Genomic DNA, 14,965 nt, shown 5'->3' on the forward strand with positions numbered 1-14,965 from the left:
CCTGAAATGTTCATTTAACACAAGAAGGACATAATTGACAAATGTAAGCATTCAAGAGGCTACAATAGAGTAAGAAAGAGAGAAAATCCATGTTTGGATTAAGGCCTTCTTCCTTGAGGTTTCTTTATGTGGATTTATTATTTTCCTCTCTTACCTTGTAGTAGTTAGATTTCAATGCTAAGTTTACATTTAACATGTGACAAAAATATAAATTCCTGATTGATAGGAAGATAAAAATAACTGTATAGATAAAGCAAAGATGGGGGGGGGCAGAATGAGAGTCTGTCTCTGACCCCAAGGCATTCATGCCTGGATATAACTTTTCCACTTAATGATAATCTTCAACAGTTATTGGGATCTCTGCCTGCTTTCATTTTCTTTTCCTCTGGCAAACTTCCATTTGCCCTGGCTTTTGCAATAGTAAAAAATAAGTAAATTTGACTCAACAAAACCAAGTATTATTTTACAAATAAACTGAAAAATCAACCTAAGGTTTGGCTTGTTGTTTTTGAAACCAAAGCTAATTTTAAGCAACAATGCAGATAACCCCTTGAGATTTACATGAGCTCATCAGTAGCAAAATCATTTCTAAATAAGTTTAAATGTTTTCCAGAGCAAGAAGAAACTCTTTAAACTCCTGACTTTCTTGGCACATTCCACACACGAACCTAATGTTCTTGTTATCCAAATGAGAACAGAGCTGAAAGTAAACTCACTCCAAGGCAAAATTAAAAGGTGAGATATTTGGCTCTTGATTTTGTGTTGAAATGACTATAACATCTTAGAACTTGACTTGGGGTCCACAGATGAGGTCTTCAGAGATACATTTAATAATTCTCATAAATATCTTACTCTTACTTTATCAATCATATAGAACAGTTAATTTTTTTTTTTGAGCAAAACAAGAGAGTAATAATGAACATAAAAAACAGAGGGGACAGGAAACAGAGGGGAAAGGTTTAAGAATCAATAAGCCACCCCCATGCTGCGATAAACAACTGATACCTTCAAGCAATCAGCAGATGAAGCAATTTGAATAGTAAGAACTTTTAACTCAGCAAAGAACTACATTGAAAACCTTCCATACTGGTGGAAAATGTGAGACACATGGACCAGCTGAGAGTCCTGGACCTTCTTTTAAATGCCTGCTGTCACTAGTCCTTAGGAAACAGAAGTAACACAAGAGCTGAGAGACAGTTCAACCACGTACCATCATGATTTAAATGGACTGCACCTTACAAGGGAACCTGCTCTGGGCCCATAGCAACCAAAAATCATAGAATGAAGGTTCAATAGAAAAAGGAAGCCTGCGGCCCTACATACACATCCCCATCAGGGAAGGACACTGGACCCAGAGAGTTAAGAGATGCGTTCCAAGAACCCATCTCATCATATGAACAAGATATTAAGCTTCATTTCTCTTCAATTTAATTCAACTTTATCCACACACACAAAATTACGATTCTATAAACATGCAAATCTTCCCTATGTTCTCCATAAAACTATTTTTGCCTCAGTCTTGAATAGCTATATTTACATGCCCTCCAAAATGCAAAATCTAAGGCATTATAAAGGTTCTCCTGTGGCCCCCAGCAAACAATAAGAACACTTGAAAATACAAAGAATCATAGAAAAATAAAGATCACATTTCACAGACACTAGCTTTTTCACCACAGAGACAACTATTTACTTCAACAAATACTGGGTCTTTTATAAGGCAGTGTCAATTTTATTGCTTTTGAAATAATGTGTAAAGTGTGAAACTTTACAATTTGCACATAAGCAATTTCCAACTTTAAGTTTAAATATGTGATGAGAAGTACATGCATACGAATATAAATCTTTTAATCGCCATCATTTACATTAGAAATTTCTTTATACAAACATCTCAACTTTTTTCTTTAAAAAAAAATTAGCAACTGGTAAGAACCCTCTGAGACTGCAGAAAATCCAGCTTTCCATTTCAGCAGGCTTTCACTGAGAGATGTGAGTGATGGCAGATGAAGGCCTCTTGAGAATAGACTCAACAGAAAATGACAGCGGTTCATTCACAGAGAGTTTTGTTCCAACTTGTTTGGCTACAAAAAGGTCTTTTGCGCATCTATCTATTGTAAATGTGTACTTCTGGTTCTCCTTGACTAAACACTCTCTGTGTTTCTTAGGGGCCTCTTCAAAGGCCTCTTTGACAAATGGTGTTTTCAACTCAGGACCCGATTTGTCATTAAGAGTTTGCTGGAATAATGAGTGGAATGGATTATGTTTAAGTGGCAGAGGGTGCCTGGTGCTTTCTTTGCTGATCTTGGTTAAGATGTGCCCTTGAGCTGCCAGGGAGTCCGTGTCAACAACTGGAGAGAAATTCCGTCGGGGTGGGGAGAACGCAGACCTCTCAGGGACAGCCTGGTGACCCTGAAGGTCACTTCTTGAGGCCTGGACCTCGGGAGTGTGAGGCAGCACCAGAGAGCCTTCCAATTTGGGTGGCATCACGTCGTGTTCGGCACTGAGTCCATCCTGGACTTGTACTCCCTTCAAGTCCCAGCTGGCCCCAGATTTCAGAGCTTGAACTGAGGTGGTGGTGTTTAGCAGGCATTGCTGGTAGAGGAGAGTGTCACTAATGGGGCCACACTTGGGCCAAACTAAAAATCTTGAGGACAAAGGATACTGTCTGTAAGTCGTGGCCACACTGACATTTGAAGAAATTAGTTCCATATTCCCAGACCCTGAATACTGCATGGTTAGATCAAGACAGGTGGGCAAAAAATTACAGAAGTCTTTGCTTGGTGGTTCCACCGGGGTAGGGCTGTAGGCACTTTTGTAGTTGTATTCAGGTCCATGCACCATGCGGTTGGGCAGGAACAAGGCAGCAGCTTGGGAAGCTTCCAACATCTCCCTCTCTTTATATTCTCTCTCCAGCATAATGTTCTCCAACTCTTTATCAGCAAAGGCCCGCCTTTTCCTCATCCGGTCACTTACTGGGGGAGGTAGAGGTAAGCTCCCTCCCACATAAGTCTCTGCTGGTATGGGGCGGTAGCCTAGAATAAGCAAGCATTGCACATGAAAGAGATTAACATCTAGAAAAGAAAAATCTGGAAACCCAGAAGGCAACAGAAACACTGCAAATTGGCAGAACAAGTGTTTACAGTTCTGTATCACTAACATTTCTATATAGAAAGCAAAAGTACTGGTTCAACTTTAAATTGTTCCCTTTGGGGAAAGAATATGTGTGTTGTAAAACTTTTTGTTATTGTTTTTGTAGTTATAAGTGTGTTAGTTTATTTTGACAAGTGTACTTTACTGGCTGAAATTTTAATATTCTTCCCAGGCTCCTACATATTAAGAGACAAGGCTGCTGATCTTATTTCAATCAATGATTTACTACTATCCATATCATCTCATTCCATTATTTAAAAAAGATATCTATACCTAGAGCTGATGTCACTTTTAGTTTCTAAAGATGGCTCATTATGTACATTGTAACAGTTGGAGAATAATCCAAGGAGAACTAGGAAAAAAGAGAAAGTTAGAGAGATTAGTGAGGAGAAAAACAGAAAAGACATAAGGAAACAGGGAAACACAGAAAACTAAAAAGAGCTGTTAACTAGTCAGATTCTTCAGTGAACTTTGAACCAGGCCACTGACTACTATACTAGTACAAACAAGCAAACAAAAGTGGGGCCAGGCATTGAGATGCCCTGCTATATTGAAAATAACTAACACGTCGTTTTTCCCAAGCACTAATCCTGTTGGCCAGATCCCCACATGGTGGAACATGCAATCATTAGAACATAGATGAAGTCATCGCACACTTTATGAAGTCAAAAACAAAAATCAGTATAACAACATAAATAGAATTCCTGGTAGCATAAAATGCTTTCGTCATCCCCAAGTACTCGCCACTATCAAATTTGTTTGAAGGATCCATTGTAATGTTTGTGTTTACATAGTGACAAACCCATCGTACTCATTTGCAAATAAAATGTGAAAATCAATGTTTCCTTTTCTATAGTAAGTTTTTTGCCAGGAAGTTATTTACTTAAATTTACTATTCTACTTCATCCTCCCACTTCTCAAATTGCATTGACACAATTTCAGTGTATTAGTGTGGTCACTATGGTTATAAAATTTGTTTAGCTAGTTTGTAATCAAATTCACTTTTAATGCACCAGAAACTATTCTAAGGTCAGAAGTACACAGCACAGGGTAAAACATAAACAAAGTTTAAAGCCTGTCCAGAACAAACTCAATTCAGAAGCCACTTAAGAAAAAACAAAATTCAAATGTCTACTTTAAAAAAAAAATCTGCTTTTCAACCTGAATCTTGATGTGACAATAATTAGAGCAAATATAAACTTTTCTTTTCCTTAAATGGTGAAAGGTAGTCAGTATATTATTTATCAGATCAATAAATAAATTCCAGACCCAAACAGAGATGCTTTGAATAATCAGTAATATTTTAAGAAAAATTAATGTATCCCCAGGCTTTAGAGAAAGTGAAAATATGGAGTTAGAAATTTCACACTGTTCAAATTCAATCTCAACTTCACTTGTTTCATTCTACAATCTCACCTATCAAAATAATAAGCTGTGGAATAACCACAATTACAGGTAAGTCAGGAGGGAAATGGCAAAATGAAAAAGAGTGGAATCAGAGGTTGGATCACCCAGACTAGAAGTCTTCGTTAGTGTCGGTACTGTGAAACTCCTTATTTGACATACTCTATTCAGCTCCAACAACAAAACAATTTTTTAAAATTTATTTCCTTTCAGGACATCTGCCCTGGATCATGTGGCTGTGTATCTTTGCACACCACTCACACTAGGGCAAATTTCACATGCACTCCACCTTAACCCAACAAAATTATCAGTGACAAAAACAACAGGAGGTGTGTGAGATTCATTTTCTCACATCCTGATTTCCTTCCTCCAACAAAACATTCTAATAAAAGGTATGTCCCCCTCCGATTACTCCTTCAGAGATTACCAAAAATACCATACGGCCAGAACGATGAGAATCACTCAGAACCTGCTTTTAAAGGCTAAAGGAATGACTTTGCGTTGCTTTACCTTCTAAAATACTTTTGGCCAGCAGACTGGGTGCCCTCACTTGCCTCTGATACACGGCTTTGCGCTCGAAATTATTCTGTTTCCCAGAAAGCCCCTTCTTGTCCTGTAAACACAAGAAACATAATCATTAATGCCCTCAAGAGAAAAGAGAAGGGGTGTCAGCAACTCTCCCCGACCTAAATGTATTCAATTTTCCTATTCCCTGTGAAAATGATTCCAAACTTATTAGCACACCATAATCCCAGGGCAACGGAGCTAGCTCTGTCCGAAGCCACCCCCTGGGGACGGGGGTCCCCGCTTCCTCCGGGGCTGCTTTGCTAGGGTCCTCCCAGTCACACCCAGCAGCCAGAAGTGGGGGGACGCCCGGAGGAAGGAAATCCGGTGGAGCCGACGGTGGGAGCCCAGCCTGAAACAGCACCGGGTCCTCTGCGGCCGGAGGTGGGGCTGAAGGTGCCCAAGACCTGCCACTGGGCAGTGACTTGGGCTGGCTTCTGCTCAGCAGCACCGATGGGCCGGGTACGGGGTGCAGGGAGAGAGATGAGGGTCGTATCTCTCAGGCTCCCCGGACTGGCCGAAAACTCCGGATTGCTCACGGGGCGTCTGGGACTCAGCAAGGCGAACAAAGCCCTCCGAGGCCCAGAGGGACGCAGCACAAGACCTAGCTGCCGCCGTCCTGTCCCCGCCTGGTGGGTAGGCTTCCGGGCCCTGTGACGCCTCCGTCCAGCCCAGCAGGCCAGGCCGCGGGGAGCGAAGACACTCAGGGCCCCGTGAAACACCGGACCGGACGCGGGAGGAGGCCGAGTCCAACCCAGAGCAGGGCCACCTCGGGCGTCCAGCGCGCACTCTCCGCGGCCCTTGGGAAGCTGCTTTCCATGAGGGTCCCTATTTTCCACTCCCTAGCCAATCCTCGCCAAAAAGTAAAATTAAAAAAAAAAACAACAAAAAACCTCTCTCGCCCTAGCTGGTTTGGCTCAGTGGACACAACGTGGGCTTGCGGACTGAAGGGTCCAGGGTTGGATTCCCGTCAAGGGCACCTACCGTGGTTGCAGGCCCCCGGCCCTGGCCCGGGCCGTGCAGGAAGCAACCACCAATCCATGTTGTCTCTCTCACATCGATGTTTCTCTCTGTCTCTCCCTCCCCCTTCCAATCTCTCTAAAATTCAATAGAAAAAAAATATCCTTGGGTGAGTATTTAAAAACAAAAACAAAAAGAAAGCCTTCCCTGGCCTTAGCGTGGGGAGGGGGCTCTGGAACACGTGGGAACTTCCAGGCGCCTCCACCGGCAGCGCCGCTCTCCCCGCTGCGGGGCCACGGGGGAGGCCGCAGACACCCCTCCGCCGGCGCTGAGGTAGTTCTCGGGGCTGGAAACTTCCGGCTGCGTGGTCTTGAGTTGCGGACACGCAACTTCTGGTCTCGTCTGCACAATGGGCACCACGCTCAGCCTTCATTACAGGGCCCGGGACGGAGGGCGGAAGCTCCGCGCCATCAGCACGAGTGCATCGCTGAGCGCAGCAAAGGACGCCGGGCACTGCACCAACCCTCCCATCCTCCCATCCTCCTCCCGACACCACCAAAATAAAGTTTAAAATATGAAAAATAAAATGCCTTTCCCGTCATGTCCCAAGCGGGCCTAAGCGCTTCCAGGGCCCCCGACAGCCTCTGTGTTTAGTTCTGTTCATCCTCACCTGAGGGTAGTTTTTCCCACTGATTTTTAGGGAGTGAAGGGGAGGAAGGAGGGAGAGGGGAAGGGAGGCGAGAGAAAGGAGGGCGAGCGCCTCGGTGGCCTCCCGCAGGCGCCCCGGCCGCGCCAGGGGCCTACCCTTGAGCCCGGACGTACACCCGCGAACCTCCGGGGGCGCAGGCCGGCGCTCCGACCAGCGCGCCACACCGGCCAGGGCCTGGCTGCGTTTTAACACAAAACCTTTCCACCAAGTTCCCGGGCCACGCCCCGGACATCCTCCCCCCCGACCCCACCAGCCAGCCGTCGCGGGGAGAGACGTGTTCCCCCACCGTCCGAGGGCCTGCCCGGCGCCCCCAGGTCGCCGCGGGCAGGGGGCGTGGGAGCAGCTGCCCCCTCGGGCCCCGCACCCCCCGCGGCGCGGCGCGGCCCGGGCGCCGGTACGCACCTCGGTGGCCTGCTGCCTCCGGAGCGCCACCTGGGCGGCCATGACGCGCTGCCGCTCCACCACCAGCAGGCAGTTGGCGCACTGGCAGTCCCGCCAGCGGCAGAAGCGCTTGTGGCCCTTGAGGCAAGACACCACGCCGTGGTTGCGGCAGCGCGCGCACTTGGGCGTGCGGCTCAGCTTGCGCGGCTCCGCGCCGCCGCCCGCGCCCGCGCCGCGCTCCGGGGGCCCGGCGGGGGCCTGCGAGGCCTGCGGCGCCGGCGACGGCCTGGGCGGGACGCCTCCCTGCGGCTCCGGACGCCCGGACGCCCCTGGGGACGCGCCCGCCTCCTCGCCGTCGCCGTCGCCCTCGTCCTCCACGTCGTCGTCGTCCTCGTCCTCGTCTTCGTCGTCCTCGCCGTCCCCGTCGGCCGGCGGCGGGCTGGGCCCCGGCGGCATCGGCGGCAGCGCCCCGCGCCCGTCCTCCTCCAGCTCCAGGCTCTCCACGTCGATCTCCCAGTCCCCGGCCGCCAGGCCCGCCTGCCGGTCGGCCATGGCGCGCGGCCCACGCTCTGTCGCCGGCACCCTGGGAGACACGAAAGACCCCGAGACCCCCAGGCCGCAGTGAGGCGCCGTCCCCAGGCCTCGGGCCCAGGCCTCCCGGTCGCCCCGCCGGCAGCCCTTTGGGGAGCCCTGCTCCCCACCCGCCCCTGACAGCCAGGCCACACGTGCCTGCCTTGTATCTGTTGGGCCCCCAGGGACCCCCCCCAAGTGGTTCTCAACCTTCTGGCCCTTTAAATACAGTTCCTCATGTTGTGACCCAACCATGAAATTATTTTCGTTGCTACTTCATAACTGTAATGCTGCTACTGTTATGAATCGTAATGTAAATATCTGATAGGATGGTCTTGGTCGTTCGACCGCCAAAGGGGTGGCGACCCACAGGTTGAGAACCACTGCCCCAACCCAAGTTTTTACCTAATAATTCCAATAGGAATTATTGTGAGCATCTGACCTTTAACCGCAGCCTCTGTAGCTGTACACGTGCTTTACAAACCACACACACACACACACACACACACACACACACGCACTGTGTCCAGCGAGGCAGCTTAGACCCCTTGTCAGACTCTCCCCTTCCCCAACTGGAATGGCCATGATGAATATAAAAATGTCAATGAAAGAATTACTTCCCTTTTGATCACAAGGGGCCCTTCAGAGAGGTACCGCCCTATGGCCCAAATGTCTCTCATCCCCCTACATCACCACAAAGACCCCCTTCTTGGGCTTGGAAAGGACTTCTCCTCCCCCATTGCCACCCAGGCTAATAGGTGACTAAACAACCAGGGCTGGGCTGTCCTTACAGCCCCATGGGCCACTGGGCAGGGAGATGCAGACGCCCTTCCAGCATCAGCAGTGCTTGGGCCGTGCTGGGCTGAGCCGAGCCGTGCGGGCTCTGTGCACCTAGGGCATGGTTTGCACTTTGAGGCAAAGCTTTCAAGTAAAACAGAAAAGATGAGAGGTGGTTAGCACCCTTTGCCCTCCCGGACACCCCAGCAACATCACAGCACTCACCAAGACTCAGAGGCCCGGGCTAGCAGCCCAGGCAAAAGAGATCCAACCTTGGGACCTGGCTCTTGAACTGCTGGCTGTGCTTGCAAACAGAAATCGGGGTCGTCACACCCTGCCCCGAAATCGGGGGCTGGCAGCTGGAGGCCCAAGCCCTCCGGATGGGAAGTTGGGTAGAAAGGGGATGGAGAAGGTGAGTCAAGTCCTTACGGCCTCGCCCCACACATCCCGGTCTCTGCAACGATCAGACCGGTCCTCGGCGGTCCGGGGCGCTAAGCCTCGCTGAAGCTACTTTCGGCTTCCTCGGCCCCAAGCTGGGCGGGAAGGGTCAGGCTGCCCAGGCCTGGCTCAGACCGCGGACTCTCGGGCGGGCGGGCGGGCGGGCGGGCGGGCGCACCCAGCAACTCGAGGCGCGGCGCTTCCCGCAGCAGTCTCCAGCCTCCGCTCCCTTTCCCAGTATTATCCGTTCCGGCCCCCGAACTTCGCGCCCGCTGATTGGCCAGTTGTCAGGCGGTGTGCACGCTGATTGGCCAAGGCGCGCCGCCCGGAGCTCCCCCGCCTGCCTCGCAGCAGTGCACGCTCCTCCCCGCCCGGCCCCGCCAAAAGACTCCCGTGCGGCCTTCGGTGCAGCGGGGTTGCGGATACCGACGCTATACCCAAAGCGTAACGGCGCCTTGCGGGTGAAATCGCCATTTATCTCCCAGACTAGAAAACAAACAGACACACTATTACGAATAGCGTTGTCCACAAGAGGAAGTCATAGACTTGGCAGAGATAAAAAGGCTGTTGATCTCTACGTCGTCAGCGTCACCAGTATTTCTGCGACTCAATCATTAACTCAGACTGGGTGCAAAATGACGCCTCTCTAATCAGGTGCACAGCGCCGTCCTACTTTCTTTTGCAAGACTAAATAGTTACCTTGCACCGCAGCGCCGGATCAGCGGACAAATGACCTGTAGATGTTTGTGGCGGGCACCTCTCATCGAAGTGCAAAGCTAACCATGCCTGTGAGACAGGCAGGTCGCCAAATCACCTATGTCACTTAACATTTTTCGGCTATGTCAATTACTATTACAGTTGATTTGAAGGAGAACGGACTTGCCTTTAAGAGATTTACATAAAATATATTACCTCTAAGCATGTTTTTAAACGAAGCTTTTTTTAAAAAATTACTTTCAGTGAGCATGAATTTATAAAGAAAAAAAGACCTCCTGTCTCTCTCAAAAAATTCTTGTATAAATGTTTAATAACAGTTAAAATTTACATGTTGAAAGGAACTAGTCTCCTAATTAAATGCTGCATTCTATATCTTGAAGTAAACTTAAAATCACTTAGACGCTTTCTACTTAACACTTTGAAATAACACCTCTCGGAATCAGTTTAGGAGACAGATTAGGAAAGTGAGTGCCATGGCGCTGAGCACATAGTAGGCTGGCAACAATTATTTGGAAGTTAAAGGAAGGAAATTGCCGGACTGAATCTAAAGTGACCTTTCTGGGAGCCGCTCAGGAAGTTAGAAGTTAACAAAGCTCAGAGAGTTTGGAACAAGGCAGCTTAGGAAACACCGTGAAACTAACGCAATCCGCGGGATGCGCAGGTATCCTCCAACCTTTGGCGAGTTTGGAAAGTCCTTGCCCGGCGGCGACCAGGCACTGTGACTTCCCTTTGTGCGGGACTTCTCCCCGGAGTCGCTTAGGACGCCCAGGGAAGGAAGTAGAGACACCGTCCAGTTCATTCCTCTGGGCAGCTCTGTCCCGCTGGCGGCTCGGAGGGTGACTTGGGAGCCGTGCAGGCTCAGACATGGGATAGAGTCAACCGCGCGTGCCTCCTGCTTGGCATCACTTAGTAACACCAGTGGGTTTCACCTTTGGCGTAGCCCCTGATACTTACCAAAGTACGTTTGTTCACCTGTGTTAGTTTGGATTCTTGACTGCGGAAGAATTGTTATTTTTTTCTCCGATCTTCCAATGACGAAACAGGTTTAAAGAGGAGCCCTGGTCCACACAGTGGTCTGCAGGAGGGCAATGGGCTGGTGAGCACTTTGGTACCATGTCGACCTCTGCTCTGACGTCTTAGCAAGTTCCTGGAGCCCTTCGCCACCAGCCAGAAAGACTCACCACGGGTTCGCGTTTATTTCATTCCCCCTGCAACCCGAGTACTCATCTTAGTACCTGACATTAGGAGCAGCCCTCCTGTAACAGGACAGGGCACGTTTTTATCAGCTCTTGTGGGGTTTTGTGTGTGTGTGTGTGTGTGTGTGTGTGTGTGTGTGTGTGTCCCTGCTAGTTACATTTCTGTCTTTGAAACCAAGCTCCGCGAAGAGTATGCAATCTACAACCCACCCACCCGCGGCTGGCTGTGTGTACTCCGGTTGGCCAGCTGGGCTTTTATTAATTGCTTGGTGAGTGGGAGAAAGCAAGAAATCATTAGCCTTTCACCAGTTATTATGAAGATTAAGGAACAAAATCAAGAAAATAGATTTGTTAATTTGGGGCAACTATAGTGGGGAGAAGGGGGACCCGGAAGGAACAGGAGGAGAAATGGGCTTGAGCAGCTGTTTACTAAAATAAAGCAGATGGGCAGCCCTTGAACTAGTTCCGAATTGTAAAAGCTGCTCTGTACAGAGGAAACAAGTGAGATTTGTGTACAGTAAACTACAAGAGCTCCAGCCGTGCAGCACCCGGCCAGGAGAGGGGAGAGTGGCTCCCCTCCTTCCCTCTCCCCCCCCCCCTCGGTTTCCTCCCAGGCATGTTCCCCAAACCCCTCACAAAATCCTATGCAACAGTCCCACTGCTTCCTCCAGAATTCCCTGCCCATCTCCCACTGCCCCCCTCTCCCCACTACTCCTACCCTCCTGGCACCCCATCTTGTGCACTTGGGGGCGTACACCTGTCATCCCGGTCCAGTTGAATTACACTCCATTCCTTGGCCCTGACCTCCCCTAGAGAATCACGACCCCAGCCACTGCTGAGAGGTGAAGTCAGGTGGGAGGGGGCAGGAGGGCGGGAGGTTTGAGATGAAGAACTTCGATATGAAATGCGAAATTATCCGCATTTTCTGGGAAAATTAAAAAGGAATCTAAAGGTGCACAAGCAGGTTAGCAGAGTAAATATTCAGAGACCATGAGTCAGAGAGCCTGGGCTCAAGGCTGGTGGTTGCACTGACGACATGACCTTGGTCGATTAGTTTTGTGGGCCCAGTCGCTCAGGTGCAAAACGGGAAGAGGGGCCTTCCTTGGCCTAGTGGTTGTGAAGGCAGTAATAATGAGGACAGAGAGTCTTCGCATAGTATGAGCTCAATAAACATTTATTTATCCCAGAGGCGGCAGCGCGTGCAGTTCCGGGAGGCCCCGCCGCCCCGTGCCTGGCTGGCTGAACTGAAAGGCGAGAGCAGGGCAGGGAATCCAGCGCCTTTCTCCAGGTTCCTCTCTCAGAAGAGGTCCGGCCTTGGCTGAAGACCTGTCAGGTGAGGAAGCAGAAGTGCTTTGAGCTTGTAAACCGACACCAAATTACAAAAAATGCCATTCGGAGCCCCTTCTTGTAAATTACAAAGCGGTGAGGCCGCTGTTTACGCTGCCGCTGCCCGTACGCTTGGGCGGGGTGGCGCGGGGTTTGCTTTTCTCCTAGCTGGCCGGCGAGGAGGCCCCCCTCTCCCTCTCCCTTTCCCCCAAATCGCTCTCACCGGCAACCCTTCCCGGTCCCGCATAGCTAAGACCCACCCCGGTGCGAAGCCTTGGCAAGTCAAGCGAGGGAACCTGAAAAATAAAGCTGGAAAGGAAGTTTCCCTTCTTCTTGTTCTCTTTCTTGATGAGGATGGCTTTCTTTTTTTTACCACAAATACCACTACAAAAAAAAAAAAAAAAAGAGCATGTATCTTTCAATTGGCTCCTGCTGACCCATCCAACTCCCTGCTGTGAATCCCAGCGGGCAGGCCCCTGCCACTCCACGTGACCTGGGTTCTGCATGACCACGCAGCTGGGGTCCGGCTCCAGGTCCTGGCCACCTCTGCAGCCTGGCCCAGCCACCTGTTGCGGGATTCACTGAACCCTCGGCCACTGGAGTTGAGCAGTCCTGGGCGGTTCCGGGGAGGGGGGGGAGGGGGGCCGGGGGTAGTTGGAGGGGTGTTTTGGCTCCGCACTGGCAATCCGGTTTGGAGGCCTAGAGCCCGGGTTTCAGATCGGACAGACAGGGGTTAAAATGCTGGATTTGGTGCTTCTCAGCTGGGGTACAGCTAAGAGGATCTTTAACCTCCCTTTTCGTTTCACTTTCCTCAGTGGAAATAACCTTAAAGGAGATGACGCTTGTAGACACCCCTGGCACACTGATGGCCCATGCTGAACATTCAAAACTTGGGAGCTGTTATTTGTGTTAGTCTTGTTATCATTCTAACTCGATGAACTGACCTGCAGAGTCTTGAGGAACTATTACCAGCTTCCCAGGTCCAGGCCTAGGCCTGGAGACAGGCTGGGCGGGGCGACCCTGCCCTCCACCACTAGCCTGAGTTGCCTGGCTCTCTCTACCTGCTGCCTAAGTTGGTGAATGATTTGGGGAATTTCTGGGCAGCTCGGTAGAAGTGCTTTGCTCTGGCCTGATTATGGCTCTGGTTTCTCAAGAACTGACCTCGAATCCACCTCCTCTCGCGGAAAGCTACTCTTAACATTGTATTGTCTCACAATTTTGACCGGCTGTGGACGCGGCGAAATAAATAATCCCAGATGGGATTGCAGAGATATGATTTCTCAATTTGCTTTGCGTAATGAAATATACGACCTGTCACAAGCAATGGGGGTAGGGGGCGGGTAGCTTGCGAGATATAGCTGTTCTCGAGGCTATTCGAATTCTCTCATTTTCTGCTCTGCGTGTCCAAAACAAAAGAAGAGGGGGAAAATGCTGAAGAAAAGGACAATGCAATCTGGGCTCTCATCCCTCTTCCATGGGAAGCAGGGTTTAAACCACAGGCGTTTAAGATGCGCTTAGCGTGCGCCCCTCGGTTCACAAGTGGGAAGGAAAATTGAGACTCAGAAGTTCCTGGGATGAATACAGGGTGTCCCCCCAAAAATGTACACACACTTTAAAGCTGATAACTCAATTTTGAAAATGAAATGTATTTTAATAAACACTGCCTTTATAATCATTCAAAGTGTGTGTATACATTTGGGGAGGGACACCATATAGTGCCTGCATGGGGCCAAATAGGCCATAGTAATTTCAGGGCCCTTCGTGCCTTCATACAATTTTTTTAAGTGCCCTTTGCAGCAGGATCTGGAGTCAGATGCTGGGACTATAAAGCAATCATGCAGGGCTTATGGAAGGATCTGCCAGCCCTGCCAGCCCACCCCACCACCCAGCAGCTTCCATCCTCCATGCTGGAAAATGTGGCTTAGTTTTCAGCTAGGAGATGAGGCAACCACAGGCCTCCTTGACTTCTCAGTACCCATTCCAAATGGTCATCAGGGGAGGTAGCGGGGCCTGGGTTCCAGCCAGGGGTGGTGTCCTGGCTGTGGAAAGCAGCTATCAGAGGGCATGTGGCTTGTGGCCACATCAGGAGGCCAGGCACACACATGGGACTCCAGCTCTGTGCCACCCTGCAGCCCCTAGGGGACCTCATGATTAACCAAAACAGATAACCCTTAACCCTGAGAACTGTCCACCCCTACTCCCATCCCATATTGGGGTTTAACATTTTATCCACACTGAAATCACTCTCCATATTTTCCCAGCAGTACAACTACCAAGTAGAAAACAATCAAGAGAGGGAGAGGGGAAGCAAAGCGTTAATGGGGCAGGCACAATGGTGGAAACTTAATGTCATCCATGTGTAAGAGCCATTGGGCAACTCCTTCCACCTTCCTGGGCCTCAGATTCCCTGACTATAAAATGAGGGGTACAATTCGGTGATTTCTAAACTATATCTCAAACATTAAAAACTTTAACAAATTTTGACGCCCTTTTGATGCACTCATGGCTTAGATATCAAGATCAAGGGCACATTGAAAGTCCAAGAAGGGTGGGGAGGGGATTAGAAACAAATTTTGGTGTTGATTTTGACATCTTGGTGACATTTCTGTTCCTCTGTACTTGTGCGATTGATCCTGTCTAGACAAAATCCTAGTCAATAATGTGAAAACCAAACCAAAAAAAAACACCTGTCAGCTGGTGAAAGATGAGGACATAGAATAGTTTCACAAAAGATGCCATTCCCGAGAGCCCAGATCCAATGACGATTTGTTCAGGT

General features: G+C 49.5%; 1 protein-coding gene across 3 annotated transcripts; it reads right to left on the reverse strand.

The window, feature by feature from the left end:
• Nucleotides 1–1,293: 1,293 nt before the first annotated feature.
• Nucleotides 1,294–9,103, reverse strand: DMRT2 (doublesex and mab-3 related transcription factor 2). 3 transcript variants are annotated; one of them, XM_059656814.1, is made up of 5 exons: nucleotides 8,738–9,103; nucleotides 7,187–7,748; nucleotides 5,062–5,164; nucleotides 3,421–3,499; nucleotides 2,834–3,029 (listed from the first exon to the last, which is right to left on the reverse strand). In XM_059656814.1, the coding sequence occupies exons 2-5, from the start codon at nucleotides 7,715–7,717 to the stop codon at nucleotides 2,963–2,965; spliced, it is 780 nt and encodes a 259-aa protein (XP_059512797.1). In that variant the 5' UTR covers nucleotides 7,718–7,748; nucleotides 8,738–9,103; the 3' UTR covers nucleotides 2,834–2,962. The 3 variants fall into 3 exon arrangements, with proteins under 3 accessions (XP_059512794.1, XP_059512796.1, XP_059512797.1); XM_059656811.1 differs by lacking the exon at nucleotides 3,421–3,499 and having other exon boundaries at nucleotides 1,294–3,029; XM_059656813.1 differs by lacking the exons at nucleotides 5,062–5,164; nucleotides 7,187–7,748; nucleotides 8,738–9,103 and having other exon boundaries at nucleotides 1,294–3,029.
• Nucleotides 9,104–14,965: the final 5,862 nt, after the last annotated feature.

Source organism: Myotis daubentonii, chromosome 11 (assembly GCF_963259705.1).
Source record: "Myotis daubentonii chromosome 11, mMyoDau2.1, whole genome shotgun sequence".
NCBI lineage: Eukaryota > Metazoa > Chordata > Mammalia > Chiroptera > Vespertilionidae > Myotis > Myotis daubentonii.

What these genes read in the sequence shown, in the direction of transcription:
- DMRT2 (XM_059656811.1), bottom strand. Translation starts at nt 7,717, where the DNA reads ATGGCCGACCGGCAGGCGGGCCTGGCGGCCGGGGACTGGGAGATCGAC. An exon ending in GGAGGCAGCAGGCCACCGAG is followed by an intron (nt 5,165 to 7,186) that starts GTGCGTACCGGC and finishes TTGTGTTTACAG; the next exon opens with GACAAGAAGGGGCTTTCTGG. An exon ending in GGCCAAAAGTATTTTAGAAG is followed by an intron (nt 3,030 to 5,061) that starts GTAAAGCAACGC and finishes TGCTTATTCTAG; the next exon opens with GCTACCGCCCCATACCAGCA.